The sequence below is a fragment of the Propithecus coquereli genome, unplaced genomic scaffold (assembly GCF_000956105.1).
Source record: "Propithecus coquereli isolate 6110/MARCELLA unplaced genomic scaffold, Pcoq_1.0 Scaffold370, whole genome shotgun sequence".
Lineage (NCBI taxonomy): Eukaryota > Metazoa > Chordata > Mammalia > Primates > Indriidae > Propithecus > Propithecus coquereli.
Window position 1 is genome coordinate 2,114,064 of NW_012149397.1, and position 15,069 is coordinate 2,129,132.

Here is a 15,069-nt window from a genome sequence, read left to right on the forward strand (position 1 = left end):
AAGGTGAGATGGGCGGGGAACAAGGGCCCACGGATTTGAAAGTATGAGTATACTCTGTTCTCTGCCCTGGTCTGGGGTTGCGAAGGTTGAGAATTTAGGGCAAATTCTCCACCTCTCAGGAACGGCTGCACTCACTTGGGCCTGCAGGCCCTGAGACGCCCTGCTGGCACCCACGAAGGCTCTGAGATACCAAGCCCCAGCCCAACAGATGCCCCAGCGTCTGCGTTCAGAGGACGCGGTTGGGTGGCCAGCCCAGCTCCTCAACAAACTTACAGACCCTAGGCCGGCCGGACTGCAGGGACGACCAGCAAGCCTGGCTGTGACCTCCCAGGATACCCTGCGCTCTCTCTAGCCACTAACTAAAGAGCCCAGAAAGGCCACCACCAGGCAACAAGGCCCTGACACCTGCAGAGGATGCCAGGCCCTGCCTTCCTGTTCCCTGCCCCACCCTTGGCCTTCCTGAGAGACAGACCTGCCCCGTGAGTGAGCGGGCTCTGAGCTGCTGCGACACCCACTGGAACCGACAGCCTGTGCTCAGCTGGGGCAAGGGACTGATGTGCTTCCTCCTATTCGTTCCTAACCAAATGCCATCCTGCTAGCCAATAAATACGCCTCCTCCTTCTCCAAGTACAGATCCTTCTGGCAATAAGACTGCAAGAAGCAATGGCCAGGAGTGACATCTCAGAACAGAGGGTCTCACTCCAAACTGGATTTGGCACAAACTGGGCTGGGGGGCACTGGCACCCAGGGATGCTCCACCCCAGGCCCCTCCACACAGTCCATGTCAGCTGCTTTACAGAGAGGCCTGGGGCTCGAAAGGCAGGAGTGTGCCATGGCCACAGAGCTGGTGGGGCTCAAAGCCAAGGGGGCCAGGTTGGGGGGGCACCCAGGTGAGGAGCTCCCAGGTGGGGGGCATCCAGGTGAGGGGCTCCCAGGTGGGGGGCAGCCAGTGAGCTGTCACGGGGGTCTCCACCTGACATGAGGACAGGGTCCTGCCACAACCACCCCTCCAGCCAACAGCCCCATCTGCCCCAGACTCATCCCTCTATCTGCCTCATTTCCTCACCCTAAGATGGGGGTGTCCGCCCTGCCTCACTAAGGGCTGACCCCGGCAGGTACTCCGAGGCTGACGACCAGGCGTTGAGGGAGGGCAGATGCGAAGATGCGGGGCCCACTGGGCACCCCTGGGCATGAGAGTAGGGGCTCCTGGCCCTTAGGAAGGGAAGGGCAGTGGACCCCATCAGCCACCATTTCCCAAGGCTCCTGACTATGTGGGAATCGGGCCCCACCTCCCTCAGCCTCCGACACAACTCTTTCCAAGAGGGGCGACGGCAAGGGTGCCCCCTCGCTCAGCCCAAGCTGCCCCTCAGTCCCAGAGGGAGTACAGGCCCAGGGAAGGTTGTGGGAGAATGGAGCAGCCAAGAATCCCTTGCATCTCTGGTCCTAAGGGTCCCCCAGGTGCCAGGAGGGCGGCACCCTGCTCTGCAGGTGATTACCTGGCTCGCTGGCACTGCGGCCGGAGCAGCTGGCTCGGGAAGGTGGACGCTGGGCTGGAGGGGCTCGGGATGCACGGGCAGTGCTGGCTGTAGGGGGGCAGCCCGCACGTTCTGCGCTGCATGGTGAGGGGAAGGCGGGACATCGCCAGGCGCCATCTGCGGGAAGGCTGCAGGGTACACAGGCTGGGCGGGGAGCTGGGCCACAGCAGGGTGAATGGACAGGGCAGCCACGCCCGGTGGGGCCACAGCGAGCAAGGGGATGGTGGCAGACGCATTTGGCACGATGGTCTGGCAGGGCATGGCCAGGGGCGTCCCAGCAGGGTGGGGCAGCTTGACGGCCTGCAGAGGCAGAGCTGGGGACGCAGGGGGCAGGGGGCCGGCGAGGTTCGGCAAGATCACGGCCGGAGAGAAATACTGAGGCGGCGGCACGGGGGGCACATTCGCGGCCGGTAGCTCAGGGAGGGCTGGAGGGAGGCCGTCGATTCCTGCCAAGGGCGTGATGGGGGGCACAACAGGAATTGGAGGCATCTGAAAGAGACACAGGAGCGAGTCAGTGCAGTACCCTGAATGGGTGTCCCCATCCACAGCACCTGCACACAGGGACAGCCACAGTCAGTGGGGTCAGTGGGATGAGGGTAGTGCAGCTTTTTCCATCCAAGACACTCTCGTGTAGCTGCAGGGAACCCAAATGTAAACCAATCGAACAGAAACCCCAAGTGTGGGAAACTCTTCAAATAGAACAGGGAAGTCGGCAGCCTGGAGAAGACCTGCTGGAGGTCACCCTCAGCCTCAGCATGGAGGGGCTGCTCTGCGTCCCCCACTGCCCAACGGGCCATGCTGGGGGCTCCGAGGGAGTCAGGAGCAGGACAGATACTGAGGGGCCACAGTGGTGACCACAGGTCACAGCACAGTGGCTTCAAAGCTTTGGAGGATTTTCATTCAGAAGGGCTGGGACAGTCGGCGCTACCAAGCTGGCCCCAAACATCTGAAATGATGTCAGCCTGATCCCCCCGACCTGCACAAATTCACACTGAAACTAACTCCTGGGAGGATTCTCGGTGAAAGCAAATCTCTGAGGCCCCCTTGGCTGGCTGAGGCAACGCCCTCATCCTGCCCAGCCTCCCAGCAGCAGAACTCCCAAAACGTCCTGTCTGCGCCCTCTCAGCGACGTACGCGCCTCTGGGAGACGGCTGTTGTGGGATCTCGTGCATCTAGCACTTCACTAGCGCGTGCTCCTGAGCACCACCTGACGCGCTCCTCCGTGGGATCACCAGGTGGCAAAAACGCCCACATCGACGTCTGTCTGTTTGAAAGGCAACTAAATAAACACCACATCTGCCGCCGAGCAAGATGATTTATTAATAACTAGACTCTTGAGCTGAATCGAACTGGGCATGACAAGGACACGGCCTGGGCAGCAGGTGAGATTACACCAAAGAGTCTTCCAGATGGGGCCTGTGGGAACCACCATCTTCAGAGGGAAGCATAGCGCCTGTGCTACCACTGAAATAACAGCCCGTCCCCATCACCAAAGGCTTTTGAACATCTACGGTCCTCGATGCCATTAAACTGGGCCGACCCCAGCTACATTCTGCGCCAGTTCCCTACGGTCAGGTACCACTACAATGGACGGTGTCCCCACAGAAAGACATCAGAAGTCACTTCTGCTGCATCAATTGAGCCCCGGAGGCCGGGCTTCCCTGCAGTCAGCAGTGCCGCCAGCTAGCTGCTGGGCCTCCAAGGGGCGACATTCAGATGAACCGCCACCTAGGGCTAACCCGCCCGCTCCCTGTGCCAGCTCAGCAGCCACTTCGTAATTCCTGTGCTTGACATTGGATGTACCTGGGACGGACACTGAGGACAGACGGGCACACTGGTGGGTGGCTGCCGGGTGACAGGGTGTCACGCTGCCCACCCTCTCTGGGATAGTCCATCTGATACTCATAGCCCAGACATCAGGCCTAGAAGGACCAAGAATGGCCCACAAGGTTGAGGGAGAAGGTGAGGCTGGAGGGCAGGAGAGAAGAGCCAGGCCAGCTGCTAAGGGAGACTGTCACCATGCTCACGACGGTGGGTGGGCAGAGGAGGACAGGTGGCCCACCATGCTGGTGCCTGGAACGGTCCTGGTACGTGTCGCACAAACCCCATGCTGCCCAGCCCAACTCCCCCACCCAGGCCGCTCCCCAGGTCTCAGGTCACACAGAGACAGACCCCCTTGGGTGCCCTGGTACGCTGGCCAGGGCCAGGCAAACTAAGGGCTACCGACGGCAGCTGCTGGCCGGGAGGTACCTGTGGAGGGACTGGAGCGAGTGGCTGCAGGGGTGCCTGTGGCATCTGAACAGGCTTCAGCTGAACGGGGGCCACCACCTGGGGGGTTGGGGCCAGGTACGGAGGCAGGTGGGTGGGCACCGGCTGGAGGGGGCCCACGGGCTGTGGGGCCAGGACCTGTGGCAGGGGTGTCGGCTGGGCCAGCGGAGGAGGCTGTAGGAAGAGAAGAGGCTCCCTTAGACCCCCAACCTGCTGAGAGACAGGTGCACCCCACATGCGTAGACATGACAGGAAACCAACACCCTCGCATGTGCACAGTCACGTGCACACAGACTCACATGCACATACACAGCCTCGCACTCACACTTGCACAGTCTCACACACACATACACTCACACTCCAACCCTCAAACTCCAGCCAGTCTGGAGCCAGGCACAAGGCAGACCTCGCAGAAACATTCTGAGTGATCAGAGCCTTCCGTGCACAAGGTCCCATAAATGCCATATACACACACATGCACACGAAAGCCACCCCTACCCCCATCCAAACCACAGGACTGGGGGGAACCGCAGAGGACGAGGGCAAAGGGGCCATGGGTAGTGCTCACAGACCTGGGCCCCAGGGCCAGCAGGGCTGTCGCCTGCTGTGAGGGATGGTGGGCTGCAGCCACACCAACTCACCTGCTGGCTGGCGGGCGCTGGCTGGCCTGGGCCTGTGGGCACAGGGGCACTGGGCAGCGGCAGCACAGGGGCGAAGCTCATCACCGGCTCCGGGAAATGCTGCTGGAGGAGGGGAGGGCAGGCGGGGGCCGGGACGGAGCCCACCGCCAGGCCAGGCTGCGGAGAGCACCAGGCCACACTCAGCAGCTGCTCTGGGCCCAGCAGGCCTATTTTCCCGACTAGGGACCTCTTTCCTAGGAACGTGACTCAGCAGAAGCAAAGTGTGGCAACCCCTGCAGCGTTATGCATGACAGTGAAAGGCTATGAACAGCCACAGCTCCCAGCCAGGGAACAGTCTGGCACATCAACCCACAGAATATTAGGCAACCATGAAAAAGGTCATTGCAGAGGCTTTGCAGAACTGTGGAGAAAGGACTATCAGCACGAGGTGTGCTGAGGAAGACCCCAGACCATGCAGGCTCGGGCAGCAAAACCAGCACAGAGGGCGCTCAGCAGAGCTGGGATCCTCCACCACTCAGATGCAACGGTGGGGAGAAACGGGGCCCCACAGATGGGACATGACCCCCAGCCAGTGGCAGTGTGAACACAAACCGCAAATGAATTAGAAATCTGAGCGTTCAGAAAGTGGATGCCATTAAGGAACTGCTGCTCATTTGTTAATTTTGTTGGTATGATAACGGCATTGAGTTCTACTCTCTAAGAATCCTTATCCTGCAGAGACAGAAACCGAAATATTCACGGGGGACATGTCTTGCTGTCTAGGATTTACTTCGAAACAAGGGGAACCTGAGGAGCAGGCAGGCTGCTGAGGAAACAAGTCTGAACGTGGGTCCCTGACTTTGAAGCCGGGCTCACGGTTCTTCTATCTTACCGCGAGCCCACGAGCATTCTCTCCCTTGGGGTCCTCTGGATCATGTAAGCAACAGTATTCCCAAAACTGTCGTCACTCACTTTGTTTTCATAGTCGGTGCTTTATGAAAAGCAGTGTAGGGTGAAGTGGGAAGAGCAGGTGCGTCTGGGAGCTGTGCTTCTGGATTTACCTGAGACCCCCCTCCAGGCCCTAGTGTTTTTGTCTAAAGTGTCTCCGCATCACTAGGCAGGGAGACGGGAGAAAGAGCTTGGGCCTCCGGTACATGACAGCTGCACCTGTGACCACCTTGCTTGGGCCTCTTGGTTTGACACTGGGACTGGCTTCATTACCCAGGCCTCACAAGAAGGACTCGGCCCAGCGGGAACTCAGGCAGGGAGTACGTGACACGACAACGGGGAAGCCTCACCCTGGGCTAAGGAGGGATGAGAGCTGGGCAGAATGTTCTGGCTCAGCCCCAGCTTGGGTGATCCTCAAAGCCAAGAACCACCACTCTGGAGTAGCAAGTAGCCTATTTTTAAGGGAGCTCTTTCCGCCACTTAAAATCATATTTCACTTCATTTTGTAAAATGTACAAAATTGCAAATGCAAATCGCAAATGAGTCCTGGGGATCCGGTCAGCAAAGGCACACTTGGCAAATGACTTCAACTGTTTTTCCAGAGGGACTTTCTGGGTCTTTCCGACAGCCCAGCCCTGCGTGGACAGAAGGGGAAAGGGAATGTCCACAGCCAGTGCAGACAGCCTTCGTGCAGGGGCACGGCAGGGTGCCCAGCAGGACAGACGTGGCCAGAACGGCCCGAGCACCCACGCTCAGCCAGTGCCAAGAAGGCGGCCACAGCGCTGAGTGTGCGAGTGAGGACCGCGTAACCAAAGCTCCAGACAGGAGTGGCTCGCTAGGGAAGGGGTGCAGACAGACCACCCCACAAATCGCTCTCAGAGGACCCACTGCCTGGGTTCACAGGCAACTTCTCTGTGGCTAGGCACTTGGGACTGGGACGTGAGAGATTGTTTTACTTTCTTTAGTGTTAAAAAAAAATCAAAATCAAAAATCAATGCCCAATGTGACCCCAAACATCTTAGTCTTTCCCAGATCTTAGGACTCATCTCACAAGTGCAGTCATGGCCCGAGGCTCTACCACTCACGCTTCTCCGAGCAGGCTCCCTGAAAGTGTCCCCATGTCCTGCCCTGGCCTCATAGCTCTGACTTTAATGGCCATTGGGCCTGCTGCAGTGGGCTGGATGGTGATATGGGTCTCGGGTTTCATTATTACCAATGATGCTTCCCGTCATCTTTGGAATCTTTGAAACAGTCTGAGGTAGCGCCCCAGGCCCAGCGCTCGGTCGCCAGGAGCCACGCTGTGGCTATGAGTTGACACTGTCACAGCCTCTCAAGCCCTGGTGCTCCGACAGTGTGTCTTCCTACCTAGCAGGGCTTCGCAGGGGAAGTGTGGTCACGGACTGAGCAGTCCTGCGCAGCCTGGACGGCCCATCGCAGGGGTGGGGACAGGGTGGGGACAGGGTGGGGCTGGCGCACTGACTCACCGCGGCCACGGGCTGCTGGTAGGCCCCCAGCGAGGGCAGGCTCTGCGGCAGGCCAGGCCCCTCGCTCACGGGGGGGCTGCACACACACGGCGCCTGGGGTGGTGCCGCGTCCGCGAGGGAGCCCAGCACCACGCTCTGCTGGCTGCTCTGAGAGTCCGAGTACACCGTGGAGCCCTGGCCGCTGTCAAAGGTGCTGTCCGCTGGGGAGGACAAAAGCAGGACTTAGAGACGGTATCTCCACACACCACACAAGCAAACGATGGCTGGTCTGAATATTTTCTTCTGTAAAAGAAAAGCTTGGCTGTTTTTCCAGATCACACAAATAATACGTGCATGTGGTTTAAACAATCAACTGCTACAGAACAGTACTGCAGAGGCTGTCACTGTGTGCCCACCCCAACACAGCTGACGTCTGCCCAGCACGATGCCAGGGCGACCCCATCTTGCCAACCCTCCCAGGAGGCAGGTGCAGTCGTCCACCTCATTCACAGACAAGGAACCCAACGTGCGACCGGCCCGGCAAGGCCTGGATAGTCAGCGCTCATGCCGGCTCTTAAAGGCCTGAAGAGACTTGGGAGGCTGCTGGAATGTTCAAGTTAAGAAAAAGCTAATTTCTTCACTGTGGAGGAAACAACAATCACTTGTGTTTTATAAGAGGGGGAGGGTATCTCAGGACTCTGACCACCTTCACACATGGTCACAGAGGGCCTGAACTGAGAGGATCAGGGTCATGGGACCAGGTCTAACTTGACTGGAAAATGGGGCCAAGGCCGCCCACCCATCCCCTACAGACAGGCCTTGAAAGGCGGACGTGAAAGCGGCGGTGGCACCAAGCGTCCACGGTCCGAGCCTCCCCAGAGGCTCCTCACACGGGTCAGGCCAGCCTGGCCCCATCAAACCCAGATGCATCAAACCCATGGGGGCGAAGACAGAAACCCCACAGCCCACGGGCCTGTCTCACCCAGACGTGCCTGGGACTGCCGTCGCCTGCGTGGCCGTGCCGCGAAGAGGGAAAGGTGACGGGCTGTCTGAAATGGCACTTTGGGTTTACCGACTTCCAGGTTCCAAAAGCTACAAAAACAAGAGGGTTTGCCACCTGCGAATACCAAGCTATTTTCACAGGGTGGCATTTCAGAGTGAGTATTGTGTCCACTTACAATTTCAACAAGGTAAAGGGGAAATCTTGTTGGCTTCACACCAAAATAATTTTTCCCAGGGATTGATTAGAACTTATTTTAACCTAGGAGGACACAAGGAATGCTGAGGTTTAATTGTGCAAAACCAATTAGACACGCAGCTCTGATTTTTAATGAGCTAAGTGGTCATTAAAGTGGTGATTTCCACTTAGAGAGAGGGCGGGAGGGAGGGAAAGAAAACGTGTACAGACCTGATGTGTTTCAAGTAGAGCAACTCTAACCATATGTGTTAATGCAAATGTGTTCATTTCCTGTGTAAGTACAAATTTTAGAAATCATGTTTGAACCTATTGACAAACTGTGCTATGGCAGCCACCAGCTGTGTAAATGGAGCTGGGGAAGCCTCTGCTGAGCCTGATCAGGATGGCTGGGGGCAGATACACTGTCGCATCTTCCAACATGCAAACGTGTGTCTGTCGGCCAGTCTCACTCCTCAAACCAGGTCCTTCTAGCTCCCGTGTGTACTGTCCAACAGCCCCACCAGTTCACCTCGGGAAGTACAGCATGCACTGCCATCCCTGGGCACCCTGTGGACAGATGGGAGAGTGAGGACAGGCCACCTCTTTCGACCAGAACAGACCACGACAAGGTGCAAAAGAGCCAGGGGTGCTATCCACTGTGGAATAGAGGGGGATATAGGAGTGTGCATGTGTGCACACGTGTACCTGCAGATGTGTGTGCATGTACACATGCCTGCATGGGTATGCACAGATGTAGGCGTGTGCTCACATGTGTGCATGCATGTGTCCATGTGGGTGGGTGGTGGTGTGCATGTGTTGTCCGTGTGCGCACGTGTGTGGGGCGTGCATGTGTCTCTGTACATGCATGTGTCCATATGTGCGCATGGGGGGTGTCTGTAGATTCATGTGTCCACATGTGTTCATGCATGAGTGTGTGATGGGCTATGTGTACAGATTATCTCCAAAAGGACAGCTGAGAGACTGGTAGCATCTGTTGCCTCTAGGGAAGACAATTAAGGGACTTCTGCATACCCTCTTAGACTTTCTGAATTTTATACTATGTGACTATATTACCTATTTTAAAGAAACTTCAATAAACAAGTAAAGCATTTTTCAGGAGTGTGGCTATGGCCTCTGCACAAGTCAGACTAGAAGTGAGTCCGTTTGCAGAAAGAACACCTACACCCGAATTCAGCTCGTCAATTGATTCGACATCTTCATCCGATTTTCTCCCAGTGGATCAAACCTGAATTACGACATCTGACCACAAGCAGAATATATTTCCAGAGCCCAAACTATGTCTTCAAAGTACAATAAAAGGAGATTTAAAAATTCCCATCCGATAAATTATTTATCCAACAATTACAATTTTAAAGTATGTAATGCTGTGTCAAATATGGAGAACTTTCTCCTATAAAAAGTTTGTGCTCTTTAATTTTTTAGATTTATCAGAAAATAAATGGAACAATGATGTACTAATTTTGTTCCAAACCTGAGCAGGTTCGAGTGAAATAAATAGTAGGCAAACTATTAATATCTCAAAGTGATGACTGCTTGTGTGAATTTAAATCGCCTACTTTGAAGAACTAGCTATTATAATGATAAATGAAGGATGTGTGTATTAAATAAATTAAACAGGCTATTTCAGTCTTTCCACATGAACGAGCTGAAATACTGGCCCAGGCAGGTCCCTGGGCTCTGTAACTCTACTCCATGTGTATTCATGGAACGAAGCCTGTCCCTCTGTCCTCAGCCTACTGATGAATTTTTAGGGCATCAAGGGCGAAGGCAGGACATTTCTGCCTATATGTGCAGAAGACACTAGATTCTCTATAACTGGTCTTAGACGAAATCAGATTCAAAGTTATTCCCACCAATTCACTGGTAATACTGCCTTTAAAAACATATAAGAGGTTTTGTCACTAGAAGGGAGATAATATTGGAGACGGATGATCCCTGGGACAAAAACCACAAGCCAAGACAGTGGCATACTCCATCCATGGGACGGACACCCCCACGGAGCAGCCAGTGCCAATGCCTCATCTGGCCCTCATGTCCCCCCATGAGGCTGGGACTGCAATTCTCCTGACAGGACAAGGAACCTGCCTCAAGTCCACAAATCCACAGCAAGGAGCAGGACTGAACCGTCAGACCCTACTGGCTCAAGGCACATTTGTCCCCGCATCTGTTCTGAGAAGTGGAATTCAGCAACACTTAACCACTTCTGGTCACAGATCACTGGGAAATGTAGGGAAAGCCCCAAGCCCTTCCCTGAAACAACACTCAGCCACACCTGCTGTCCACACTCTGCAGGGTAGGCTGCGGGGATGGGCTCCAGACTGGTCAAGGCATCAGGACCCACATTCCCCAGTGTCTGGGGACTGACTATTCGCCGGCCCCACCACTCCGCACACACACACTCTTCTGAGGCTCCTGACATGCCCCAGCGCAGAGGACGCTGGCAAGAAGTGAGCCGTCACAGGGCACACTCCAACGGGCCACCGTGCTGACCTCCCTCCCTCACAAAGCATTCTAAGAAAGAGAAAGAACTTCATTTTTCTTTAACCCACAGCAGGGGCGTGGGAGGGGTGCCCACGGAGATCCCACCCTGAGCACTCACAGGCCAGGGAGGTGGCGCTGGTCGGCAGCGTGGGTGGGAGGAGGTGCTGGTCGACCTCCGGCTCCTCGGGCTCCGGCAGCCCAGGCTGCCCAGTTTGGGTGTGGTAGGTCACCTGGACCTGCAGGGGCACCGGCGGACCCTTGGCCTTGTCAGGGCTGCCCGAGTCCCTCTGCTCCTTGGGCTGAAGCGCAGGCCAGATCCTCTCACGCCGCCACTGGATCAATGCCACACGGTCACGGATGGACTTGGCCACGATCTTCACGTCACTCTCGTGGAAGAATCCAGACTCAATCTGCAAAGGCAGTCACATTGTTATTGTCACCAGGGTCTAGCCCACCCTACCCCACACCCCTCACCTGAAGTGCTCTCCCACCACCCGCTCATTCCTCGAAGGACGCTCCTGTCATCCCATGAGTAATTATTCCACCACTGAGCGTAAAATCCCCAGGGCCCAGCTCTGGGATGGCAACTGGCACATGGCAGGTGCCTGCTGAGGGGAAGAAAGGCCATCGCCCAGGCCCAACCTGCCTCCCATAGGGTTGACAGCAAGAGTGAAACCCAGAGCAACCAGGAGGCAAGTCCTGGGGGCTTCATGAGCTCCCAGACCACCCGGGGCTGGCCGAAGGCAGGAAGGGGTTCCTGGCTGTCTCTGTGCTCAGGGACAGCGGCAAGGAGGTGTGGGGCCAGCATTTTCCTCGGCATCTTCTCAGACACCTCAGAGGCTGGGGGGCTGCCCAAAATGGGGAATGGGGACACACCCAAGTTCTAAACAGAGCAAGGAAGTTCATTTTGTAATTTGAAACCAGAAAGGTGTGCACAGATGTCTGACAAAATTCTAAAACCGACTGACCAAGCAGAGCATTTGAGAGCACTGTAAAGGAGCCCCAAGATCACCAGGAAACATCCTGAGCTTGCCGAGAACAGTCGCGGCAGGCTACTTTCCTTCTTTCTGAAGAAAGAGACCGCTTTTGGAGGGGCTGCCCTCGCTAGGTTGCAGGTGTGGTGACAATAGCAAACATATGAAAACTTGTCAGAACTAAGATTCCAAATCCACCCGAGCCTTCCCTCCTTCCTGAAAACTTCAGCCCTAAAGATACTGGGTCGGGCAGGATGGGCCAGACGCCTTCGGGAGGGATGAGGGCCTGTGCTGGAGGACAAGCGTTCTGCTGGGGGCCACGGGACAGCTGCAGGTCAGCCACCAGCGTAAAGCTGACCGGATGAGAAAATATACTAGGAAAGTATACTAGGAGCGTGGGAGCCAGGCTCCTCCGACACGGAAAGCTGGACTCGAGAATAGGAACCTTCTGCTGGGTGGGAATTGGAGCTGTTGGTATGAACCATAGAACAGACGTGAATAAACACATAGACTGCACATGCGTGCATCGCTGTCTGCGTGTGTGTAACCGTGCAGACGCACGTGCCCTTGTGAGCTGTGCCCACTGGGAGGGAGCAAGGAGCACCCAGAGCTCTGCCACGACAGGAAGCCAGCGCTGCTCAGAGAAGTGGTGGCTCAGTGCTGGGCAGGACAAGAACAAGGACGAGCCCGACAGCGAGGACATGTTCAGAGAATGACAGGGACACGCAAAATGCCATGGGAGCCAGCACCAAGGGCCTCCTGCTGGCAAATCTGGGACATTTTGAACATCAAAATGAACAGTGATACGATGACGGTTTGAAGGACATGTCCACAAATTCTGACACATATTTTGCACCTGGGGGATGTAAATAACCTGTGGTGGCAGAAGGGATGAGGTCTCACTGCCGGTGCCAGGTGGGAGGCCGTGGGGGCCTCTGGTCTCCCTGCCTCCTCCCGTCTCTCCCTCCTTCTCTCTCCTCTGTCCCCTTCCCTCGGTGTGTCTCCGTCTCCCTCCCTCCCTCTCTCAGGGATCACCTGCTCTAGCAGAAGCCCCAGAACAAGCAGCATTATGCACGGGCCACCTGCGGGGGAACTGAGGTCTCCTACGCCAGCCCAGCCGACGCCCGACGGCACTTCACCAGGGGCCCTGAGCCAGAGGTGCCTGCTGAGCCGCCCCATCCCTGACCTCGGAGACTGTGCAAGGCCAGAAGCATTTCAAGCACTACATTTGGGGGTAATTTGATAGACAGCCATGGGCAGCTCATTTGTGGAGTATAATCCATTGAAGAAAACCAAAAGCTGTGAGTCCGTAGAGAGATAAAGAATTAAGTAAACGCAAAATCTGACAAGAAACAGACCATTTATGAAGTGTCCAAGCGCCTCCCCACAACACATGCACAGTCACAAAAGGCGAGAGCAACTCCACACGGAGAAGCCGCAGACACCCGCACCAAGCGCTCAGAGCCAGTGTCCTGCCTCACAGAGACAGGCGGAGCCATGTGCCCCAGAGGGACACACACAAACCCAGCCCCTTCTGTAAGACTCCCGCAAACATAAGGCCTGACCGTGACGCACCCACACAGCGATGCCTGAGCCCTTCCCCACTGGCCTCCCCTGTTCTTATCAGAGTGCGGATATGCACGATTTCATTATTGTTCTTCAACTGAACACGGAAGTCAGGGGCTGAGGGGGCCAAGGGGACATGTGATGGCATCACCGGCACATCTGGGGACCTGAGTGGCTTGAGGACGGGGTTGAGGGGGACACGTTTCTGATACTTCCCGGTGCTGGCTGCCCGCTTGGCTGTGCAGGAAAATGTCCCAGTTGGTAGGAAACAGACATGAAAGTGTTCATGGGTGAAGGGGAATCAGGTCAGCCACTTACTCTGAAACAGTTCATGGAAAATGCACAGTTCTTTGTCATGCCCTTGTAATTTCTCAGTAAGTTTGTGACTGTTCCAACAAACTTTATATCAAAAGGCAATTCTGTTTGACAGAATGAAGTTTCTGTGCCCTTGTGGGAACTTCCCCTGACTCAGGAGAGGGGTCAGCTGGGTGTGACCAGAGGCTGACAGCTCAGTGAGTGGGACCCACTCACATTTGGGGTCCCCACTGACCCAAGCCCCGAGGCTGCCTAGTGGCAGGGGCAGCCCACCGGGAAAGGAGGAGGATGGTCTGCTATCTCGGAGGAGGCACCAGGCGCCAGGTCCTCTTCTGGCCTCAGAGTCGGGAGTGGACTTTTTCCAGGGAGCCCCAGAGAACGATTCCGACCCTGGACGGCTCACAGGGAGGCCGAGACAGGTGTCCTCCCTGTCACTGGTACTTGGGGGCAGGCGTGTGCAGGAGGCCAGCCAGACCTGCTCTGCTGGGGCCTCTGTTCTTGGTAAGCACATAGCTCGGGCTGTCCGGAAGGTACCCAGTGACCTTGGGGTCACACCCAGGCTGGCAGCCCCACCCTCGCCCGCCTTGGCCCAGACACCTGACCAGAGGCTGCTGAAGACCACGCCTGCTGTCATTTCTATCTTCTGCCGCTCGGCAGTCCACAGCCTGATTTTTCTTCTGAGTCTGTCTTCACCGTCACCCCCAGCCTTTCTCTCCAAGGCATTTCTTCTGTTTTTTCCCAAACAGGGAAGAACTTAGCCACATTCCCCGCCACACTGGCATGTTCCATCATCAGAGGTCATGCAGGTGGAGGGAAGGGCTGGGGCTGCCAGCCCCTGCCCTTGGGGGTCCCACTGCAGAGAGGTCGCTTCCAGATCAAAGCCAGCCCAGGTCCCGTAGAACCTGCCCTTCTCTGCCTCTCTCTGGGGCATCTTTGCCCGACATCACCTCCCAGTGGTATTTGTTGAGAGCTGACTTCAGAGGGAGCAGAACTGCGCCCCATCCTCATCCTCTCCTGCCCTCAGGCCCCTCCAGAAGAAAGTCTCGTCTGGATTCCAGGACATTCCAGACCTCACACTTGCTAGTTTCAGCTTTAAGAACAAGCACAGCCTCAGGCCCAGGCACTGGCATTTCCCTAGCCTCAGTGAGGTGCTGCCATCATTTTGTTTCCAGGGCATTGTGGTGAGATGGTGGGAAGGCCCCGGGCCCCAGTGGAGGACTGCGGTGTCTCAGATGGATGGGAAGGAGGAGGGCGAGGCTAGAACCTGGAAAGGCGCTGGGCCAGGCACCGACCTGCGCGGCCTAGCAAGCGGCAGGGGAAGAGCTGAAAGCGCAACAGGCACACCCAGGGCCTCGCTCGCGGCATGATCCCCACCGTGCATGTGGTGTTCAGCTCGTCACAGGCGGCTCACGAGGCACTGGCCTCTCCTGTTCTTATCAGAGTGTGGATGTGCACTATTTCATTATTGCTCTTCAACTGAACACAGGTCACATCCCTTCTGCACGGATGCTCTATTTCATAGGCAGCACGTCTGACAGTGAAAACACGTGGGGCGGGGAGAGGTGCTGGGTGCCGAGGGGCCTCCGCTGTGTGCTGACGCAGAACCCAGCCCAGGAGTTCAGCCAAGTGCCAGGCACTTGTGTGGTGACAAGCACAGGAGGCCGTGGTTGAGGGGACAGCCGCGTCCACAACTGCAGTGCA

At 56.4% G+C, this 15,069-nt stretch overlaps 1 protein-coding gene across 1 annotated transcript in view; it reads right to left on the reverse strand.

The window, feature by feature from the left end:
• WNK2 (WNK lysine deficient protein kinase 2) overlaps positions 1-15,069 on the reverse strand; it is a 124,428-nt gene that overhangs the window by 54,874 nt on the left and 54,485 nt on the right. Inside the window, exons 7-11 of the mRNA XM_012651814.1 lie at positions 10,632-10,923; positions 6,856-7,055; positions 4,445-4,600; positions 3,786-3,977; positions 1,497-2,024 (exon numbers count right to left, since the gene is read on the reverse strand). Coding sequence (XP_012507268.1) covers positions 1,497-2,024; positions 3,786-3,977; positions 4,445-4,600; positions 6,856-7,055; positions 10,632-10,923 — 1,368 coding nt within the window. The remainder of the gene's footprint in view (positions 1-1,496; positions 2,025-3,785; positions 3,978-4,444; positions 4,601-6,855; positions 7,056-10,631; positions 10,924-15,069) is intronic.